Genomic DNA, 22124 nt, shown 5'->3' on the forward strand with positions numbered 1-22124 from the left:
GGGTTCACATACTCAGGACGTCCACTACGTGCAGAGGCATGCAGTTACTTGTGAAACTGCTTCTACGCGTCACGGAAAGTACTGCAGTGTACTGACGTCACGTCAAAAGGCCATACACACGTCATACGTTCGCGTTCTCTCGTAAAACACTGTGCCGAAACTATTTTGGGAGCATTTGAAGACGCTTCAATGGATTGCCTTGATATTTTAGCTTATACGTATCTATCCTAGACATCTGCAAGTTTTAACGAATAGTCTGATATTTGATATGTTAGAGGACATATATGTTTCTCCTATCAGCGAATTGGGGTACCCAGTTTTTTTCCGTATGATCGTGTCAAGCTCAGTGATTACTGCATTCGTTCATTAAAGGGGTATTGAAAATTTAAATTATCAGATTGTCAAGTATTTCACCAAGTGGGTATGGTGTCTTTGGACCCCTAGTTTAATAACGACAGAAATATCAGACAGTGAAGACATTCGCATGAGCGCAGCCCACTTCCTTGTATTCAGACCTAGTTTTTTGCCGCCGAAATCCAATCAAGATGATTTTACTCGTCGACGGAAACCAAAACATTCCTCGAGTGATTTGCTCAGAATTTGTGATTGAAACAACTTCCCAGCCCCGTTATCGCCGGGGGATCTCATTTAAAGACATTCACCGCAGATTCGCCGTTGGAAATCAAATCCTATTGCGGTGACGACATTTTTAACTGTTACTCGCGATGTTCTTATCGGAATAACATGTCTTCATTTGGGACCGACCGCGTGACGTGTCGTCTTTAGCGGAATCGTCTGGAGAAATCACGATCTGAACCTCAGTATGCCGACAACGATACGAAAGTGCAGTTACGATGAATATTAAACGCGGTAGATCATTCAATTCGTTTCGTTCATTAATCGTCGAACTTTCATTACGTATTTAATGCATTTTGCCCAGGTTTGATTTATTTTCAAACAAAATGCAAGCGTTCTAATAATCAACCGTGTCTCATAAATCAGATATAAGCGCCGAGTGCTTCAACTCACGGCGGTCCATAGACGAGAGATAGCGCATCGAAAGCTTAATAACAGCAGCTCCATGTTAAATCATTTAATAATACGAGATAATGGAAAAGTAATATCTTTCAATATTTGCACCATTCCATTTTCATATTTAAATTTGATATCACTGAGAAAAAGATTTATTTCATCCATAAATTGAGTTCTATGAAAAATCCCTGACTTGCATACCGCACTATAACAAGCTCTATTCAACATATTACATGATTCAAATTTCTTCCAGACTTAAACGTAGTCCATTTTACATTATATCGACGAGAATATGATCAGGTGTGAATTTCTATGTAGTCAAGCCCCTTCAAAGGGGATGCGATATAAACTACAAATGGACATAAACCACATGTGGGCCTAAACCAAATCAGCATTTCTAGCCTACGGTGCGGCCCCTAGATTTAATTTCGACTTTTTTTGTAACAAGAAATACATACATTATCTAGATGTGAATTAGACACTTTTGAATAAAACATATCTTAACAGAAATTTCTTTCATTGGCAAATTGCGGACCTTTTCTTTCATCGGGCGAGGGGATGCGTTCCCACCCCTCCCTGGCAACGGGCTAGGTAATGAAAGAAGGAATATGTCGAAGAAATTTGCCTAATTCACACATTATATCAAATATCCAAAGCATAGGAATGTTAGTATGTTTATATTTTTATGTAGTAAAAATGTAATCTCAGTGAAGCTGTCGAAAGTAGCACTTCAATTTCAGAATTATCCTGAAAAGGCACAGCTCGACTGTTTACTTGTTACGAGTTTGACGAGAAGCACTAAGATCGTATGTCTTTCTAATCGTTTCGTAAACGTTGCCAATGTCAATATAATTTCTCTTAAACTGAGAAATATAAAGCACTTGTCTGTGATCCAATATGTTCGTTAAATTTCAAAAACATATCATGTAACATCCATGGGCCAGTTGCTCAAAAGTTGGTTAAGAGTTAACTAGTGGAAAAATGACAATCAAAGGTGCATTGTTAAAGTGGTATTTATCCGCCGGTTATGTTTGACCAATTTTTTTCAGCATCTGGCCCTATATTTCCAAAATGGCGTTCTTTATCCTCTAAAAGAAGTTTTGCATATATATATATGTGTGGTATGTATACTCATGTTTTTGAAATGAGGGAAAACGTCTTCCGTTCAATCTTATAATGACCGTATAACACACACACACAAGAAGAAGAGCTCAATTTCATGTTGAGAAACATATTAACACCAAATCTGCGCAACTGCACTAGGTAATGTGTAGAATTTCATCACCAGTAGTGTGGTACTTACTCACCGACGAAAGTGAATATCAGCCGCGTTAAATCAGTACTGAGAGAGACAGATGCGACGACACTCGCGCGAGTCGCAATACACACATGATAGACCTCTGGCTAATCGTGACGGTGAATTCGATGGCGTGGATTTAAATGCGTTCCGTGCGCTCATAAGGTTCCAGTTTCTCGGAAAGCCGAGGCCTGTTGGCGCTACAATTATCATTGGGAATCTGCCCGTGCTGTCTCTATAACAGAGTGGAATATGTGAAGTGTATTGACGTGCAAACGTTCAACAGCATCTCGTAAGTACTTGTAAGAAAATCTCAGTACGCAATACAATACAATATACATGAACTATCGCATTATGGATTCTATACGATTCCCACTTTCTGGCATGTGAAGTCGCTTGTTCAGCTACCTATTCCTACTCTATGCCATCTCAAAGATGTTGTTCATAAGTGGAATAATGAAATACTTCCTCGATTCATATACGTAACTGTTCTTATCGAAAGAGGAATCCCTCTTATTTATTTGATTGATCAATCAATTTCTATTTGAATTCTTTGTGCCTTACAAACCCAACACACTTGTCGGAAACGAAAGAAGGGGGTTTGATTTTGAAATGTGAAATCGAAATACAGATAGGCATACGTAACTGTTTTAGCCAGGGGATTCATTTTCATGTAGCTTACTCAAAAATAATTCGTTTCCAATCGTTAAACTGGCAGTTACTGTTTTACGATTGGAAAACGAAATAATTTTGATGACTGGCTATGTTAGGAATCTATAGTGGCGTTTTGAAACAAGGAATTGATTACGTTTTCACGTTGAAAATGTCCCAGGCGATTATTGCTGATACACTGCGAGCATTGACTCTCGTGATTCACTTTCACTTCACCGGAGTTTCTCCATATTTATGCTCGACGTTACAAAATTACCAATAAATTCACCAATAATATGTAGGCCTATATACGACATACTAATACACGTCTATTACATAGCGACCGTGGCAAGCGGACTGTAACATCTGTATCTTTGTCTCGCGCTACTATCATTAATGAAAAGAGATGAAAAACTGATAACCACTGCGGTGATTTCCTTTTAGCGCATTCAACTATATTCACGATCGAAGTTGATATTTGCCGTGTATATCTGTGGATTTAATATCGCGTGCGTGCGCAGTAGTTGTCATCTCTTTTTCAGTAAAACGTGATGAAATTAGCAATACACGATTAATTTAGCGCGATGACAATTCCGGCACGAGTAGATAGATCGAAGATACGTTAAATCTGTAAATCTTTAAAATGGGTTATATCTATGGTTGGATAATGGTTGATTATCAAGATTTCATTTCGGAAAGGTCGACTGATGGAACGCGATGCGAGCCTTGGGTCAGTATAATAAACTGTGTTTAGTTGCACAGTGTGGTGACTGGTAGTTATGAATTCAAATAAAGCTGGGCTTAGAATTAGACGGAACATCTGGTTTCTGGATATTGATTTTGGAATAGTTGAATTTGTTCATATTTCAACCACGTCAAATATTATTTTAACCGTGGAATTACCATGCGATGTGACAACGCGAAATATCTGAACCCTCTACTCAGACAATATGTCATTATTACAGTTTTAAATCGCTTCTTTGTATATGCAGAATATTTGAGGCGTTGGTTAACTGATTGTCACTTAATCGATGGTCGCAACCTGCAGACCGCCTTCGAGTTTCCATTTTAATTACTTATTTTCTGGGAATCAATTTTTCAATTCAGTAGCGAAGAAGCTCTGTTGCTGCTCGCGTAAAATGTAACAATCTTCAAGAAGACGTTGCCCTCACGTTCCTGAAGGCAAAATATTAAAATTCATCGCAGTAAGCGTGGATAAACAAACTAACGACGAAAATCCATCAAATTAGTTTTATTCTACGTGTCCCTTTGAGATAGAGATGAAAAGAATCGACATATATTCGAAAACGAAATAATTTCCCATTTGACTCTCACATTTGATAAATAATGTTAGTTTCGCAGCCGTGATATGATCAGGGAACCCCTTATGACCGATCTAATATTGCAAAAAAAAATTAGTTGTCAATATCGATATATTCTCTGCGGATGTATGAGATGATGTGATGTAAAACCGTATAAGAGATCTCGCATAGTTTGTTGGGAACACGGTAATCAATCCATCAGTCAATCAATCGATCGATCATGCTGTAGGAGCAGATGCTGACGACACCTTTCTACGTTTACCCACCTTCGTTTTCGAGTGATTGCCCATATATTTATATGTAATCTGCCCAAAGCCCCAAGAGAGCGCACTTAGCTGTACCACGGAGGAGTCTTCTCCCACCGCCAGCAGATCCTGAGCAGGTGAAATTCGCTAGAAGTATTAGCTACCACATTTATTAAAGGGCATTCTTTTTTCATGTGCCAATTCGTCGTCGTCTATTTGGAGTAGCAGACCTTAGGCACACTAGGAAGTCGAATAATTATCAACTATGAACGTCGAACTAATACGCGATTAAAATCATATATTCTGAAGCTGACAAGCCGACAAGAATCGTACACACAAATACATACGAGATTAATTGGTAGCCGCATAAATAGATTAGATATGCGACATATGAGCGTATCGGGTAAAACGGTCGGTATTAGGTTCAAAAGACGCGTCGCATCATAAATTCAAACAGAGCGTTCAGTTCGGTAGCTGATGAGATCTAATTTTGTCAGTTGGTAATCTGCCAAACGAAGGAAGACCAAATATTTATCTATGAAAGATATTGCTGCGTTTGCAGTTTATGACATCGTATAGAATCTTCCCAAACACCCGAACGAAACGAAAAACTGGATCGTTGTGCGGCGGCGTCAACTGTGCGCGAGATCAGATCAGCATGGTTCTTTCGCTCGACTCATACTACTGATGTTTTGGTGTATGATGAGGACTTTCCATCACTACTTCATCCTGACGTTATTCATTTTTCGACGCCGTATGAAATCCATTAAAAAAATGTATTTATACATTGCAAACTTTTGCGTAGAGTGTGGTGATTCGATGAGCACAACGATGTCATTAATTTCCGTTTCAAAATATCAATTATATGCAACTATATGTATTTCGGCGTTTATTTTGTACTTGATTAAATCTAATGACTCTTATTTTCTAGTTCGTGAATTTTCATGTATTTTCTAGGATGAATTTTAGTAGCATTTTGGCGATTGTGCGGGTTGATGCGCAGCACGTCATCAACATCGGGTTAGACTGGTTGCCGGTCATTTCCATTGTCGATATATTCAAAATTCAAATATGACTTTACTGAACCTTAATGGTATCATTGTCGACAATATCAAGCAGTATGTGCGCATCTTATCTTTCGAGGCGTCAATAAAGTTCCAAGCTAGTTTTCTTGTTTTCACTTGTGCCGTTGCTTCTGCGTGCACCAACAGGTAAACAAACATACCTTGAACACATTTAATAATTTCTTCTTATGCCTCGAAGCATTGACCTCTTTCATCGAATTTCTCGCATCGCAGCGCAGAATATTTGCGCATCTCGACCAAACAAAATGAGTTGATAATTATTTATCTTCGGTAATCAGCAATTTCTCTATTCATCGCCCAGAGACTACGAATCCACGAAGTTGTGCCTCCAAAATGATATGACCAGTATTTCCTTCCGTTCAGTAGCGAGCGCTGAAGGATATCTGAATTAATTTGCATTTACATGCACCAGATGACGAAACAATCATCGCTCGATTGAGTTTGATTGTATGTATTTTCAATCGCTCAACGCAGGCGATGTTTTCTTCGTTTAACGGAGAATCTTTGTAAAAACTTGCTCAATTCTTCAAGTTAATTTCTTTGCGCTTCGTTGGTGATACGTGCATTTTCGGATTCCCCGTACACCCGCAGAATCTGCGCGGACTACTACATTGAAATCCGTCGATTTTGCGCTGTTAAACAAATAATACCGTATTTGAAGGGACAATTTAATCATTAATCTAATGCAACAGATGGTAGCTAAATATTGTAGAATTCATTCCAAGTTGTTACGTCCTGCAGGATGTTTAATCAAACGACTATACATCGAACGGTTACACGATCTACCCTTGACTTCAGCACTTCAGTTACTTCAATTAGTTAATTGAGTTAAAACCTCAAAGTTACAGTCAGTCGTTCCTTGAAAGTGGCCGCAGATAAGTGGCCGTATCTATAAAAGTCTATAAAACTGCGTGTTACAGTCTGTAGACGCCTATTGCAAATTCCGCGCAGAAATTCAATCTTATCGCAATTTCAAATGTTGCTACAGCGAATTTACATTTTGCTGCTTGCAATATGTCATCATATTTACAGGAAAACTTTGTTTAGCGCGAGTTGGAATGGTAATAGAACGCTAGTGATTATCTCCGTTTTCGTTTGCGTTCGGAGTTGTTTATTTATTTGGTCGATCAAGCGTAAAAACGCACCTGTCACCTGGTGGATTCGTTTTTAGAAGAAGTCATTTTTTAAAGATGATGCTAATATACCCATATCTATATATGTAAATATCTAGATTTAACCGTCATTTTTGCTTTTTAAACATCGATTTACGCCTCAATGCATTATGTCGCTTAGCAAATCTAACAATAGATTTGTTAAGGCGGAGAAACCTGATGCCAAGCTGATTTAATATGGCTGACAGGCAGCTATTTAACCGAAACTAAGCCGAAAGCTTACAGCAAATGAATCGGAGCATCATCAAAATGCGGGTGCTTGGTTTACGGCCGACAGAAATGATTGGCTTTTATCGCGGGTAATCCACGCTTGATTTAACAGTGGGGGTTGTTTATTGACACCCATAACTGTATACGCCTCGGCGCAGGTAGCTGGTTCAGAGACCATCGATCACTATCGGACAGCAGCGGTCATTTCGCCTTCGATAAGCTGGCATTATATTGATCTAGAACTCGGCTCCGTCGATAACCTCGCACGGTGCCATTAGCTAGTTGGCTCTTTGACCAGCGCGTAATCCAATTCGCATGTATCGGGACAGCTGTAGCTGCGTTATGTCGACCGTGATTCAATTTAGTCCCCTGTACCATTAGGTCTATGATACGAACATATATTTCGGGAAAAAATTACGAAATGGATTTTCCTTAATTGCTTGGGCTACGCATGTAAACTGGATTTATGGTTGTATCAAGTATCCGTAATTCAGCATGTCACCGTTTCCATTCTACGTATCATAAGATCAACGCATATGGAAATAGTACGCCGCCATAAACTCCCATTGCGAATATTCGATGGAAAGAATAATCAAAATCGAGTAATGCAACTAATTCTGAATTGATAACGTCAAAATATCCCAGATCCTCTAATGCGAACGTTCATATCGATAGTTAACACTCGCTTATCTCTAGTAATGAGCGTCCATCGATTTGGACAACTATATGTATATGCTTGCTTTTGGGGTCAAATCGAAAACTAGATGCCTAAAGCGAAGATATCTTTTACATCACACTGGATGTTCCGTTCAATAATCGCGTTACATCGATATGAAGTATTTACCGGATAGGATGAAATCGCCATTGGAACGATGTTGTTTTTCGATACCCTGTAGCGGATGATTTTACCACAGTCAATCACTGGAGATGTATATACGATCCTGTTTCGTATATAGGGCGGTTTGTTTTTGTACGCGCGCAGTCGACCGGTGGTAAACGATCGGCAACCCATCGGTTTGGATCGTGCGATTGCATAAACCTTTCGGATATAAAGCTGGCATCAATCTTGATTAATTTACCTGCTAGCACACGATATAAGTGCAGCGGAGGAACGGTCGAAATAAAAACCTTCAACTATCTATTATTGACTCTGCCGGCACTAGTCGCGCAAAAACCATTCATTTTGAAAAACACGTTATGTGCGACCTTGTTATACTCGATGGCGCGGAGCTTGGAATTTTTTCCGGCAGCAGTCGGAGGTCTGGGAGACTTACCCGGATAAACCAAAATTCAAGAAGCCCGTAAGCCTGAGGGCGTGAAACAGCGGATTAAAATCACATCTCGTGCGTAAAAGATTTAGAGCCATTTCAATGATTACAGCACATTTTCTGTTGATGTTTACCACATCCCCCTAAACCCCCTGTCTCGCTCCCGGCAGATGTGGTGGGTTCGTAAGGGACATCAAATCAAAAAGTCAAACGAAATATACCAATCAAATGAATAACAGGATCAATCCCTATTCTAAGATCAATACCTTGTTAAATTGGTTCTAATCTTAATGAAGATGAAGTTATCTCATGTATTAATCTTGAGCAGATATTTTTTGTGTGTGTGAAGCGCCGTCGTTAATTTCATTATCATGAGTGAGTAATTCTCCTCTCACAGCTTCTTCGTTTAGGGGACATTTTCATATTCATCGCAGAAATTGCAGGGGAGCCAAGAGATGCTGTCATTTCCAGTCGATCAGTTTTCCCCTCGTGATTTTCACTGCTTGAAGGCATCTTTCATGTTTTGACGAAACGTTTAGTCCACGATCCGCCGCTGTGGCGATTATCACAGACCGTACTATGAATGCATTATCCAGATCTGTTTTTGTGGCTTATTTTTTTAGATAAAAATGCGACTTGTAAAGCAAAGATTAACTTACTTCAACTCGTAAATAGTCTTCCAATATTTAGAATTAAACACAAATACTCAAATCAAATAAATAGTAATGGCAGATATAGATTGAGATCAAATTGATATTAACTGCATCAGTATTTACACATTTCCCCCCGTCGTTTACCAGTATGATTGCTTCATATCTGAGAGTCAAGAACCATGCTTATTAACGCAGACGGAATATTCTCCCGATCATTAGATAGGAGACTCTGCAAAGTTAAGTACTCTAACGCCTCTTCGACTGGAGACCAGACAATTGGGCACCTTCTCTATTGACCGTCGCTGTTGATGGAATGCTGAACAACACATCATTATAAGAAATTACGCATTTAGCGGACCGTCCTCCGCAATGCGTTGTTGATGGGTTCGAGCTATCTAATCATATCGTTACTCATAATGCGCAACAGAAATTCATATGAAAACAGTCTAAAATGCGAATAAATATCAAAGGTCTAACTACGAGAGAATATTTTGTATTCCGAAGTTTTTTATTCACGGTTTTCAGCATAAAACGGAGAATATGCTTTCGTCATACGAGTTATTACGAAAATTACGTTGACCGATGCGGCTGACCGTCAAGTGACCTCTGCAATCGGTGAAATTAATTATTAGCGCCGATGATACACACGCATACCGCTATATGCTGTGGGTTACACGACAGAACCGATGCCTCCATTTAGCGAGACATCCCCTCCACAGTTCTAATGGCATTTTACCGTTCTTCGCGCTTCCTTTAATTAATTCCCGAAAGCCAATACTTGTATTTTTCAGAATGGCAGGATATCGGCATTGGCTGGTTCTGTTTTTTGTCGTGTTGAGCGCCGCGTGCGTGACAGCCCTAATTTATCAAGGTAAACAGAAAAGTCATCAAAAAAGTTCATCAATAGGTAAACAGAACTATTGGCGTATATTGCATGGATCCATCCCGAGTTCTGTTACATCTGTTACATGTGAATCACTACTCCAAAAATACTAGATTTCGTTGTTTTTATAAGTTATCTTGTATGTTTTCTAGATTATGAGCAACACTATTATATTACGTGCTATCATAATTCATTGCCTTTACCGTTTACCTACGTTTAAAACATTTTAAACTTTTTACGGGATATTTTTTATCCTGTTATGTTGTAATGTTACGTATTATATATTATATTTTTGTAAAAATATGAAGCATCTTTTATTTCAATTCATTAATAGATAAGCGTATGCGAATTACCTCAAATTATGACTTATCATAGCTCTAAGTGATAAGTGTTAGCACGGGTATACGCGTAGCTTATTTCAGATTGTTTTTCCTCCTTTCGTTCGTGAAACTCCCGTGTTGCATATATATATGTAAAATTTGCTTGCAGGGCAGCGTCGTGCAAACAGAAACAGGAATAAAGGTCTGTACTACGACGAAGACGAAGAAGATGACGACGATTATCAAGGAATAACAGGTGCGACATTATAATCGACTGTTGCCATTCGATGTGACTCTATGAATGAGAAATTTCCGATTTGAATAAACCCAATGTATATTACTGATTCTATCTTATGCTGCCGAAAGGTTGTTAAAACGAATGAAAGAAACGTCTGAAATTCGAAATATATTCACAACCGATTGGTTGCATATATAAGAAAATGAATTTGCGTGACTTTTACCACGAATTTCTGTGAAAGATCATATTATCATTGGTGGCAATTTATCAGAATCAGGACAGTTTTATGGGACAATTATCGAAACGAATTCGTCATATTCGTCGAAATCAGTACATGCTTGTCTTCTGCGTGTGTTCAAAGCGACCTAGTCGACGGCGCAGTAATCGATGTCTTTATATTTCCAATTTGCAGCCTGTCGCATGAGATGATTGGCACCGTTAATTTGCACTATTTTTCCAAAGCATTCCTAGACCGAGATATTCTTCCACCTTGAACGAACAGTTTCCATGACAACGTACATGTCACGGCGCGGTTTCTGAGCTTGCCGCTCGTGCTCGTCGACGATAACCTGCCGTTGCTCTCGGAAACTCTCCGTTAGACCGCGATCTCATCGTCGTCGCAGATATTCTTTCATATAGGTGTTTTAGAAAATCCCCCGTTCGTTTCCGTCGGTTGGATCTCGTCTGTCAGAAATCCGCGCGTTATCTACGCTTATCCCGACACGTTTCGGACAATACGATCAATGACAAGATGAAACCCTTCAGTGGAGAGAGCCATTTGGTATTTTCAGCCGATAAGCGCGGCGACATTGAGCGCTCGAGAGATTGGCTTGATTAATGGATGGAAATATAACGAAGAGCGGCGAGCGAGTTAGACGCTGCGACGCTGTTCGCATCATTCCCCCTAGTTGTCTGAAATGCATATTACATTGTTATAGAAAAGAGAATCTGGCGGATATTTTTTCATTACTTAAAAACCATTATGTATATTTCATTGCACGATTTATTATTTGTCTTTTTAGGTAATAAAGGCTACACCGGTATCGTTCCCGATGAGCAGCGACTATATCACGACCTAATGGAAGGATATGAGAATTCCGTCCGTCCAGTAATGAACGCTTCGGAAACGCTGGTAATAAGATTCAGCCTGAGGCTTAATCAGATCATCGGGCTGGTAAGGAGCACATAGACCATCCAACTTCCAAAGCGTAACGTAGCTAAAAGATGAGGACATTTTCAATAAAGATTATCAAATAATGAAGTAGAATATTTCATTTACAAAAGTATTCAGAGATCGATACATTATATAACGTTCAGGACCAGTAAAACATGGAAGACAGATATTACTTTGAAGGTTGGCTGGATTTATTTAGAGTGAGGGCTTTCGCTACTTTAGTGCCTTCATCATTTGCCTGATGAAGCTACTATGCACTGATAGCGAAAGCTTGTACTCCAAATAAATCTAGTTAACCTTCAAAGTATCATTCATCTCTGTGCGTTTTACCGATTCGAAATCGGGTTGTTATCGCGGCTCATCTGCAACTTTCAGGACGAGAGACACCAGGTTTTAACCACCAACGTATTCATAGATCAAGACTGGGTAGACGAAAATCTGAAATGGAATTCAACCGAGTACAACGGCATTAAACATTTACGTATTCCCGCTCATCGAGTATGGCTTCCAGATACATTCGTCTTCAACAAGTACGTATTCTCGCGGTGTTATTTTAGTAGCGGAATGCGCGGTGATATCGCGTGATGTCATATGGCGCGCGATCGAGACGAAATTATGAAAACAATTCCATCGCAGGGGGAATCAAATCGATTTAATACCAATATTATTTTGATAGATCGCGGATGCAATCGAATATTGATTCGCTCAAAAGATGATTGCTCGAAAATGGCGAGAAACGGATTTAGAATTCTGCAGCTAATGATAGTAGCAATGATTACACTAGGCGCAGTTTTAATAAGGAAAAAGAAAATTTGATTAAATATCTATATAGATATCTCAGTTAAAAGTTTTACATAAATAAGATGATCAAGTACATTCAATGCCCTGAGATTACGATTTCGATTAAAAGTATTTTAGCATATTCCACAAACTAAAACAGCTGTAGATGCGCATTCATAAAAACGACTAGCATGGTTATCGGTATTTTGCGTACGATATCTTTACATCGGACAAGATGCTGGATGAACCCGCGCGCTTAGGGTTTATAAACCGGAAGGTTTCCACGCGATTGATCAAACGTATATCGAATATCGTATATCGACAGCGAATGATAGAAATATGATGTATTATCTACGGGATTTCATTACGCACCGAGCAATTTGATACCCGGAGAAGCAAATGATTTATTGGACATACAGGTTATTAACACCGATCGATTCGTGTCAATATATACCCCCGATAAAACGCGATGCAGGGTATACTACCAAAATCATATATGTGACGTCATGTGTTTATGGGTCCCTCGGTGGTGATCCGTTTTCGTTTAATTGCAAATATTAGCTTCTGCCGAGGTGAGATGGCGGGCTAATAGGTGCCTGAGGTGTGATAACTACTCTTGAGGTAGTCGACCATTACTGTTCCTATTATTATCGCTAATTTCTTCGTCAAAACGATCCTATACCATTCGTGAGAATGAAGTCCCAATTGCATCATTCAGTCATACCGACTCACGGAGAACTTTCACAGAAAACCAGCTGATCTCTACATCTTTTCTATGTAGTGAATTGTGTAGATATGAACAAGAAATCTTCACCCGATAGTGGTACTACTACGCTGTCGGGTAAACTTTATAAAAGCACAATCGATTTTAAAGTTAATTCTTTTAAAAAAACAACCGATTCAGCCCTTCACTTTGATACCGGTGGGTGATTGGCACCAATGGAGCTTGCTAATGAGTATCTAATTTGAGTGTCCAATAATAAAATAAAGATGAAAAAATATCACTTAGGGCTTTTACGGGTAATCATGAACGAAATTTCGATCTAATGCTTACCGATATATCTTTTACTTTCATGATTCAAGCGCTGACGACGGTTCGACTGGATTTATGGCGGGAATTCACGTGCTGGTGAATGAAAACGGATCCGTGCTGTGGCCGGTGCCCGTCAAATTGAAAAGCTCGTGCAAGGTGGACATCACGTACTTTCCGTTCGACGATCAAACGTGTATATTGAGGTTCGGGTCGTGGATCTACAGCATCAATTGGATGGATTTCGTCAGCACGCATCAGAACGTCGACCTTGAAAACTACGTCGATAACAGCGAATGGGATCTCATATCAGTCACGTTCGAAAAACGCGTCGAACGCGCAGGCGCATCGAACGAACGGCGTAGCGATTTGACTTACACTTTACACATTCGCAGACGAACTTTTTATTACATATTCAACATAATCGTTCCGTGCATTATGTTATCCGTATTGACATTGCTGACGTTTTGGTTGCCGACGACGAGCGGGGAAAAAGTGACGCTCGGTTTATCGGTATTTTTAGCCTTCTCCATGTTCATGTTGCTTATCGCTGAAGAGGTACCTGCTACGTCGGAGTCAGTTCCCTTAATAGGTAATCAATCACCGACTGCAATTTGGATCCGTCACGCCCTGTAAAATATCATATTTCATACCACACGAAATTCTAATAATATCCACGTTAGATTTCAATACGGATAAAGCTGCTTTTCCTTCTGTATTCGATTATCGACTATATTCGACTGTTTTTCCTTGGTGACATTTCGTGACCAAATTGTTAAGGGTATCATATTCCATCAGTTATGGCATGCGTGTAGAGGACAACATCGAATATTGGTTCACGCAACGTTGTCTCCGAACATTAAATGTCATCGGCATGTTGGCGCCGATTGTAAAAAGTTTGCTAACCAGTATAACGACGATTATAGAGAGATTTAGCCCGCAACTAAAACCGTGTATTTTCTCTTTGCAGGCATTTACCTAACGACAGTAATGACTATGACATCGGTTTCTGTCATATTAGCCGTGCTCGTCATTAACGTGTATAACAAAGGTTATAAATTCAGAGAGGTGCCTCCGTGGCTACGTACAATCATACTGAAATATCTGTCAGCTATAATGTGTATGAAACATGACATACCGCGGCTGGCTCATCTAATCAGATTGGTAAGTTGATAGAATGAGACCTAATCCATCATTCGCAAAGGTGGTGAAGGTCAATAATGGAGTTGTCCCAAAAATCTTGATGGTGTAACTTTAATTTGACATGAATGATCGATTGGCCTTAGCGTCAAGTACCGATTTAGCATATCGCTCTTGAGATACGATCCAAGCATATCCATTTTATTTACAGTCAAGTAATTGTCAATGCCGTGTCACTTTTAAATCTCAACACATTTTTGTACTAAATCATTGTAGCCAGAAGAAGATGGCGATGGATTACGATGTGACATACATTCCAACCCGGACGAGTGGCCGTTGCAGAAAATCTTGAAACGCGGCGATCACGTGCATCCGTCGGGCGAAAATGATTCGCGCACCGTCGTCATGGATCATGTCGATGTCAATCTGAACGGCCGCGAACAGTTGTTGACGCGTCGCAAAGCGAATTCCGTCTACGACAACTTATCGGATTCACCGAATTTGGGCGCCTACGAACAGGAAACCTCGCTGATTGAAGATTGCGACTCGCAGCGAAGTTCAATATCGGACGAACTGACGAATAACACGGCGTACTTGCAGGATCCGGACAGGCGGGTGCATTTCTCCTGCGAATGCGACAAAATGTCCATCAACGAAAACTCGGAAGAGATGTGCCAAAGACAAAACGAACTGATGAAACAGAAGGTTGTAATAGCCGAATGGCAACGAATCGCTGCCGTAATCGATAGACTTTTATTTTGGGCATATTTCGTGGGTACGATCGTGTCGTATGTGGTGATTTTGTTCATAATTCCTGGTTCGAAACCCGGTCTTAACGACCAAAACCCCAACAATCAGCGCAGAGCTATGAATGTACCCGTTCACCATTACCAATGACACCCATAGCACGAAAGAGGCCAGGACTCAGGAACTGTATACTGTTAACTGTAATCACCCCCATTCGAATATCATCATATAAGCTAGATTTGGAAGTTAAGTCGAATCATATTTGAAAAATCCGGTTGCACGGTTCTAGATTTTCACGTTTTAAGTTCGATCCGAAGGCCTAAATTCAACTCTACGCGAAAAGCCTGTTTTGTGGGTACCTTAAATATTAGACCGTCGAACCGGAAAATTAAACTGCCCTATAAGAGTGAAGGATGGTCTCCCTGTTTCGTGTTGTATTATTTGATTTTGTTGGTAGAGATGTTCACGATTGCTCGTAATTATTAAGACGGTCGGTTAACATGGAATGTTTCTAGATATATCATATCATGGTCAAGAGCACCCCGCGAACACGAGATGCATTCTATTGTCCGCAATTGAAGTTTCTCTCGCGTTATAAGTAGCTACCAGGTTAGTACGTCGTTCTCCTATAGTCTCTACATGGATCCTCGCAGCTATCTTGTCCTCGTCACATATCTACAAAGCTTTGTCTCTAGTACACATCCTTATTTGACCTTTCTAAGACAGAAGTGCAATATGAAATCTTGGAGGACAAGAAATCTGAGTTTCAATTCACTTAAAAGCTCACGAACAACACGCTACTAACATATTTGTAAAATATTTAATAGTGTTCTGACCAAATGATACCGGTACAATCTATTTAGATAGGCAAAGGTAAAAAGAAATAAAGTAATTCAAAATCTATATCGTCGTTATTTTTCGTCATGGTAGCTAAAAGATGGCTTGTTGAATTGGTTTTGTTCCTATATATATGTATATAACATGGCTCTAAAGAATTCAGAGGATATAAAACGTATCTTAGTTAAAAACAAATAAGATTTTATTATCATATATAGTGTTATGATACCTCTTAAAACATAAATATTACCGACTATATATAGACTGGTATCTTGGTATCTCTGTCATATAAAGTTAATTTCTCTCAAAGCTGCCTTCTCCACCCCATCCACATAGTTAAGAAATTATTCGTTTCAACCCCTCTATCACTGATCGTTAGTAATATTTATCCGATAATCACAAACTATTCATGAATATCACAGTGTAGCAAAACATTAATAGCACAATAAATAACAAGTTTCATTAGGATAATCGTTTCCATATTAAACAAGTTAAAAAATACAAAATGAACAAAAAGTTATAAGGCAGCAATCGAATATACGTGTAGTGAAAAATTGAAAAAAAACTATTGCATCGACAAAATACACTCACAAATATCAGTAAAACACGCGTAATACTGTGACCGTGTTGCGTCGTTCAAAGGAAATTCCCGATACAACTTTAAGAAGTGAATGATGTTGTGCTCGTATCTGCCATTGCCATGTTGACAATACCAACAGATTGGTCAAGGTTGTTGCTATCTGCCAAGTTGGATTTCTTTGCGTACAGGTTTTCGATGACGGTTTGCGCTGACTCGTCTTTATCCTCGACGATGTAAGGTAAGGCTTCCTCTTCGGGAACTTCCCAGTAGTTATCATCGTCAAACAGATCGTGCGACTTCGGTGCGTCCCAGATTGATATCTTCAAAATGAATCCTGAAAGAAAAACACGGTTCAACGTTACATCTCTAGTAACACTACTGCACGTAGTGGTTGAGTTCTTGTTTTTAATAGAACACGCATGAAGGAATCGTGATTAATCGCTGTTATGAATATTTCGAGCATCGATTCCCAAACAGCTGGACGACTACGCCAGGCAGAACAGTGTATCTTTCCAGTTATTTCTTACATTCTTTCAATAACTGACCTTGCTGTTAACCTATTCCCTGGGCCCGGTTTTATAGACTGGTATTACCTTTTACCCGGGGGCTAACTCAATTGATAATGTTAGCCCCGGGTTAAATATAATACCGGCCTATAAAACCAGTCCCTGGGCCTCAAGTTATCACCAGTCTTTAAGATAAGGATTCTACGTGTTCCAAATATTTACCTGTAATTGCCCCTCCAACCAGCGCCATGCCCAATGTCATGCCCAGAGTAGCCAGCTGGAATAAAGCCTGCTGGGCGGCAGTTCGACCAAGTCCTGGATCAACTGATAATGTTTTCTGTAGCTCAGCCAATTCGGTGGAATTTTTAACGGGTGCCATTGCCGGGAATATTTGATATAAACTGGAATATCAAAAGTTAATACTGCCTTTGAGATTGATGCGAACGAAATGAATTTTGATAAATATTCTTAATTTCGAGTATTGCAATAAAAACTGTAAGACAAGAGTACTAAACGCCTGCCCTGGGATAAAATCGCAATACCTCTTTCCATATTGTGTTTCAGTAGCCTGTGAAGTCACGATGATGCCGACAATTCCAGCTAGAATACCCGGCATTCCATGTAAATTGTTCACTCCACATGTGTCGTGTACTTTGATCTTTTTGGTCATACAAGGCTAAAAATAGTTTTTCAAAATCCATGTTATCGGATATATTTATTTATGCATATTGTATAAACAGAAAAATATTTGATAACCTCGTTTTCTTCTTTTAATTCCAAATTCTTACCGTTAAAAATCTATAGCCAAGGACGGACAGGACTGCGGCCCCGGAACCGACAATAAGAGCTCCGAACGGAGTGATCATGAGATCGGCACTAGTACCAATAGCGACGCCACCGGCCAACGTGGCATTCTGTATATGTACCTAGGATTCAGTGTCAAAGTATTAGTTCATCTGTCATTCTAGCTGAATTATATATCATTTACAAATTATACAATCCATTATGATAGATACAAAATTGATTTAGAAAAATCGTAACGGCCAACAACGGCGCATCAAGGAAAATGTGTTGCTTTCTTAAGAAAAAAAGAGAAAAAACGAAATAGAGATAAAGTGAATACGTCGCTCCATTGCAAGCATTCAACCGATGAAGACATCAAGATACGAATCCCCGCAAAGAAGAGTGGAAAGTCGACGCTCACCATATCAAATTTTTCTTTATTTGACGCGTTGGAGACAGCAAATGTGACCACGCAACAAGCCGCCAGTGATATGTACGTGTTGATGATAGCACGCGTTCTTTCGTCGCCAGTAGCCAAGGCTGCGTTGAAACTGGGCCAGAACATCCACAGGAAGATCGATCCTAAAACAGTTTGAAATTCATATTTGCTTTTCGAATCCGTGTAAAAGTGCAGGATTGAATAATGCCCGTTAATTTCTGTTCATCTTAACATAGATTTATAATATATAATACTAGTCAACTTAAATGTGGTTAATCTGGTTAAATGCTGATTATGTCCAAGCAGGACCTCAGTATTGTACATCATATTTGTATATTGTACCATCATACAAAAGATAAACCTTTTGCATAAGAACAAAATGTGGTTGATCAGTCTTACCTATCATTGCAAAAAGATCGGAGTGGTAAACCGATCCTTCCTTTCTAGATGATACAATGTCATCTGTATACAACACTCTGGCAACTGCCAAACCAAAGTATGCTCCGAACGTGTGGACAATCATTGAACCTCCGATATCTACTGGCTGTAAAGCAATTAGATAGATTATTCATATTTCTCACACTAGAGACCGCTTAACGAGATTTTTATCATGAAATGTGTATTAAGTAAGAGTTTATATGCATATTCTATTTCTAAAAGTTTTCAACATTATCCTGAGCCAATAATATTGTCAACAAGGTGACTCAACGACGCCAACGATTAACTATGAAATATTGCTCTTGAAAGATGAAACTACTTACCATCAGATAATTTACAGCTACCCACTCATTGACAGCAAATATCGGTATTTCAAGCATGCACATAATTACCAGTTGTAGCGGGCTTGTTTTACCTAAAACAGCTCCAAACGATATCAAAACGGCTGCTGCTGAGAAATCTGCCGTAATCAACCTAAAAACGACACGTAAAAACTCAATGGTATCTTGATCCCTTTTTCCATAAACATCATAACGTATGATTATTTAGAATTTCTACATTCAGTGTATTAGTATTTGATACGTATTAACCTCGGAACACGTTTCAACTTGCCGGTCGTCTCTAGAGAAGACTCCAGAACCTAGTTGGTCTTAAGAAACGAATTTTTGTTCAATGGAATCTAAAATATTCTTATGTGTTTAGTGCAAAATACCATATGTTGGAGCAAGAAGTATAGCATTGTTTTTTGTATTCTTATTTGTTTATCTATATATCTATATTTTCAAAAGATTTGCAGAGCAAGCTGAGTAAAACCATATACACTTAGAGAAGTCTGGCAAAACGTACGATGTTTGACCGATAAGAATCTTCCCGTCGTGTAAATGAAAGAAACCATGGATAAGCATAAACCACTGAATACAGATGGCGCTGATGAGGAAATTATAACCCATACTGCTGAAACCGTATTTCTTCAAAAACGTCATCAGAAATCCGAAACCGACAAAGATCATGACGTGTACGTCTTGGAACACTGAAAATAAGAAATGTTACACACTTTCAATGCGTACAAAATCCATAACTTAATGAAAAGATTCTATTTAAAACCTGTCTTATGAGGGCATCAGGATTTATTTCTCAAACACACGTCATATTCAACAATACTCATTCGATAAAGCTTTGTACGAGTTCTTTAATCCGTCAGTCTTTTATTCTACTTTGATTTACTAGTCCTTCGAAGATGACACTAATGTCAAGGGAAATCTCTTGTATTCGTAGTCGGTTCTTCCACGAAATGCAATGTTGTCTTTCACAAATTGTACTATGTAATTTATCATTGCAGAAAAATTTGAAATTTGAATGTTTGAAGTGGAACAAATACAACTGTAACTCATATACTAGTTACTTTTCAATTCAATGTTGGCACTCGTGTGTGCATTAAGAAGTTATTTGATGTGAGACCAAGTGGTGAATATTCCGAGACAATAATTCTGATAAAGTAAAATAAAGCACTTTTTCGGGCCAATTCCCTGTCAACGTGCGACTTAGCTTATCAAGATTGACGGACATTGTTCGTATAAAGTTATAAAGCCGAAAATTTTTACGGATCTTCTCACGCATGACTTATCTCTTAATTCAATTTTCTCTTGGGTGAAGCATTAAGCACCTTGTCGCACAATGACCGTGGAAGAAATGAAGGAATTAATGTCAATCAGTATATTAATGATATAGTAATATTTGTTTGCAACGTTAATCTAGAAAAAAGAACGATCGTATTCTAATTGCGATGTAGTGACATAGTATTAATTGGGAAACTCTGAAGTACTTTACTTGTCAAATTTCATATCATATTTCTCAAGAATGATTTTTGATTCAGGGACTTTATTCATAATGTAATTTTCACATCTTAAAGCTATTTTTCTTAAAGTTTCGGCCACGTTATAAAACTGCACACAGGCATAGAGAAATTCTGTCGGGCAATACGAGGACATTTTTGAATCGCAGCAAAATCATAAATTAAACATTGGTCGTCAAGGGAGGGAACCGCTGGAAGGAAGAATGGATTGTTTGGGTCAAATTGAACTCTGACATCATCTACGTGTTATCGATTCGAATTATCGACTGCTTTGTATTTGTTTATTCAGTTATACAGTCGGCAGACGGATATTCTATTTGACCACGAATTGATTATCATCAACGTCCATGTATCGCATATGTACGTAATTAACTTATGTTGCGTCTATATAGGATGTCGTTAAAAATCATTATCCGGACAACATATATCGTTCATCGAACGTGGATACCATTCATCGATTAGCTAAGCTTATGTAAAATAACTGCCGTAGCAATATCAATGATGATTATTAACATGTGCTTCTAATCATGTTTTTGCTACAGGTTTGTAGACGAATTTAACATGTGTCGCCACCCATTACATATACAATCGGCGCACCAATGATTTCTGTCTGGATTGGTAACGAACGGTGACATGTATACAAAAAACGTAATTTTCTTTCCTTAGAAAAATATTTGTTTGATAAAGTTCGAAACGAAGAATATCTTTCATCTAAATAAAAAATCTCTATGTGAATTTTCTCGTTTAGGAAACCTGTTTATAGTAATATTCATTGAACTGTTTTGATAAAAATCATTGCTATTGCTTACTTGGATAATACTGCACTTTTTCAGTCGGTGTTCCAGTATCATTGTTGTTCGACGGATCCTTGGCATTTGCTTCTTTATCGTAGTCGACAAAAATGGCAAACAACACGATGAATAAAATCTCGATGGCGATCAAAATCAGCGACAATTTTCCTCGTCTCCAAGCCATGATGTAAGAGGAGTAACAGTACTGTTAGTTCTGACTGTGGTGGATCGAATTGTGCACTGTGCGCGCTCACATGAGGTGGTCTCAGATCGACACCCTACTGTGAATCAAATATATGGGGTCGTGTTCCGAGCGCGCCTTTCAATGAACGTGAACCACGACGGGTGTTTATACCTACGTTACCCCGGTTATTATTCATTATAAGATGTTTTTTTCTCGCCTTTGTAAGAGAATTTAAAGAATTTTAAGTACAACACTTTACAGTACCCGAAATATGTCAAAAATGTACAAATTACGAGGCAGAATTCCTTAGTCAAATTCCATTATTCCCAGAAAATATTTATGAGGTAGACGTCTATCAAAACAAAAAAGGGTTTAGCTTGAATTTCCACGTTGTTTCTTTGATCAGGGTTCAAATTCACGAGTCAAGCCGCTACTTATCTACTTCTTAATTCAAATGATTATGGAAC

General features: G+C 38.8%; 2 protein-coding genes across 2 annotated transcripts; one reads left to right on the top strand and one right to left on the bottom strand.

The window, feature by feature from the left end:
• Positions 1–9727: 9727 nt before the first annotated feature.
• LOC141907301 (neuronal acetylcholine receptor subunit alpha-10-like) lies at positions 9728–15779 on the top strand. The gene is made up of 7 exons (XM_074796906.1): positions 9728–9806; positions 10308–10394; positions 11399–11550; positions 11926–12080; positions 13414–13952; positions 14331–14524; positions 14777–15779. The coding sequence occupies exons 1-7, from the start codon at positions 9728–9730 to the stop codon at positions 15395–15397; spliced, it is 1827 nt and encodes a 608-aa protein (XP_074653007.1). The 3' UTR covers positions 15398–15779.
• A 432-nt stretch (positions 15780–16211) lies between these two features.
• LOC141907011 (ammonium transporter Rh type B-B-like) lies at positions 16212–21727 on the bottom strand. Its single transcript, XM_074796548.1, has 9 exons — positions 21492–21727; positions 19677–19860; positions 19154–19304; positions 18792–18936; positions 18375–18535; positions 17959–18096; positions 17713–17846; positions 17393–17571; positions 16212–16998 (listed from the first exon to the last, which is right to left on the bottom strand). The coding sequence occupies exons 1-9, from the start codon at positions 21655–21657 to the stop codon at positions 16745–16747; spliced, it is 1512 nt and encodes a 503-aa protein (XP_074652649.1). The 5' UTR covers positions 21658–21727; the 3' UTR covers positions 16212–16744.
• Between the last annotated feature and the right edge of the window lie 397 nt (positions 21728–22124).

Source organism: Tubulanus polymorphus, chromosome 6 (genome assembly GCF_964204645.1).
Source record: "Tubulanus polymorphus chromosome 6, tnTubPoly1.2, whole genome shotgun sequence".
NCBI lineage: Eukaryota > Metazoa > Nemertea > Palaeonemertea > Tubulaniformes > Tubulanidae > Tubulanus > Tubulanus polymorphus.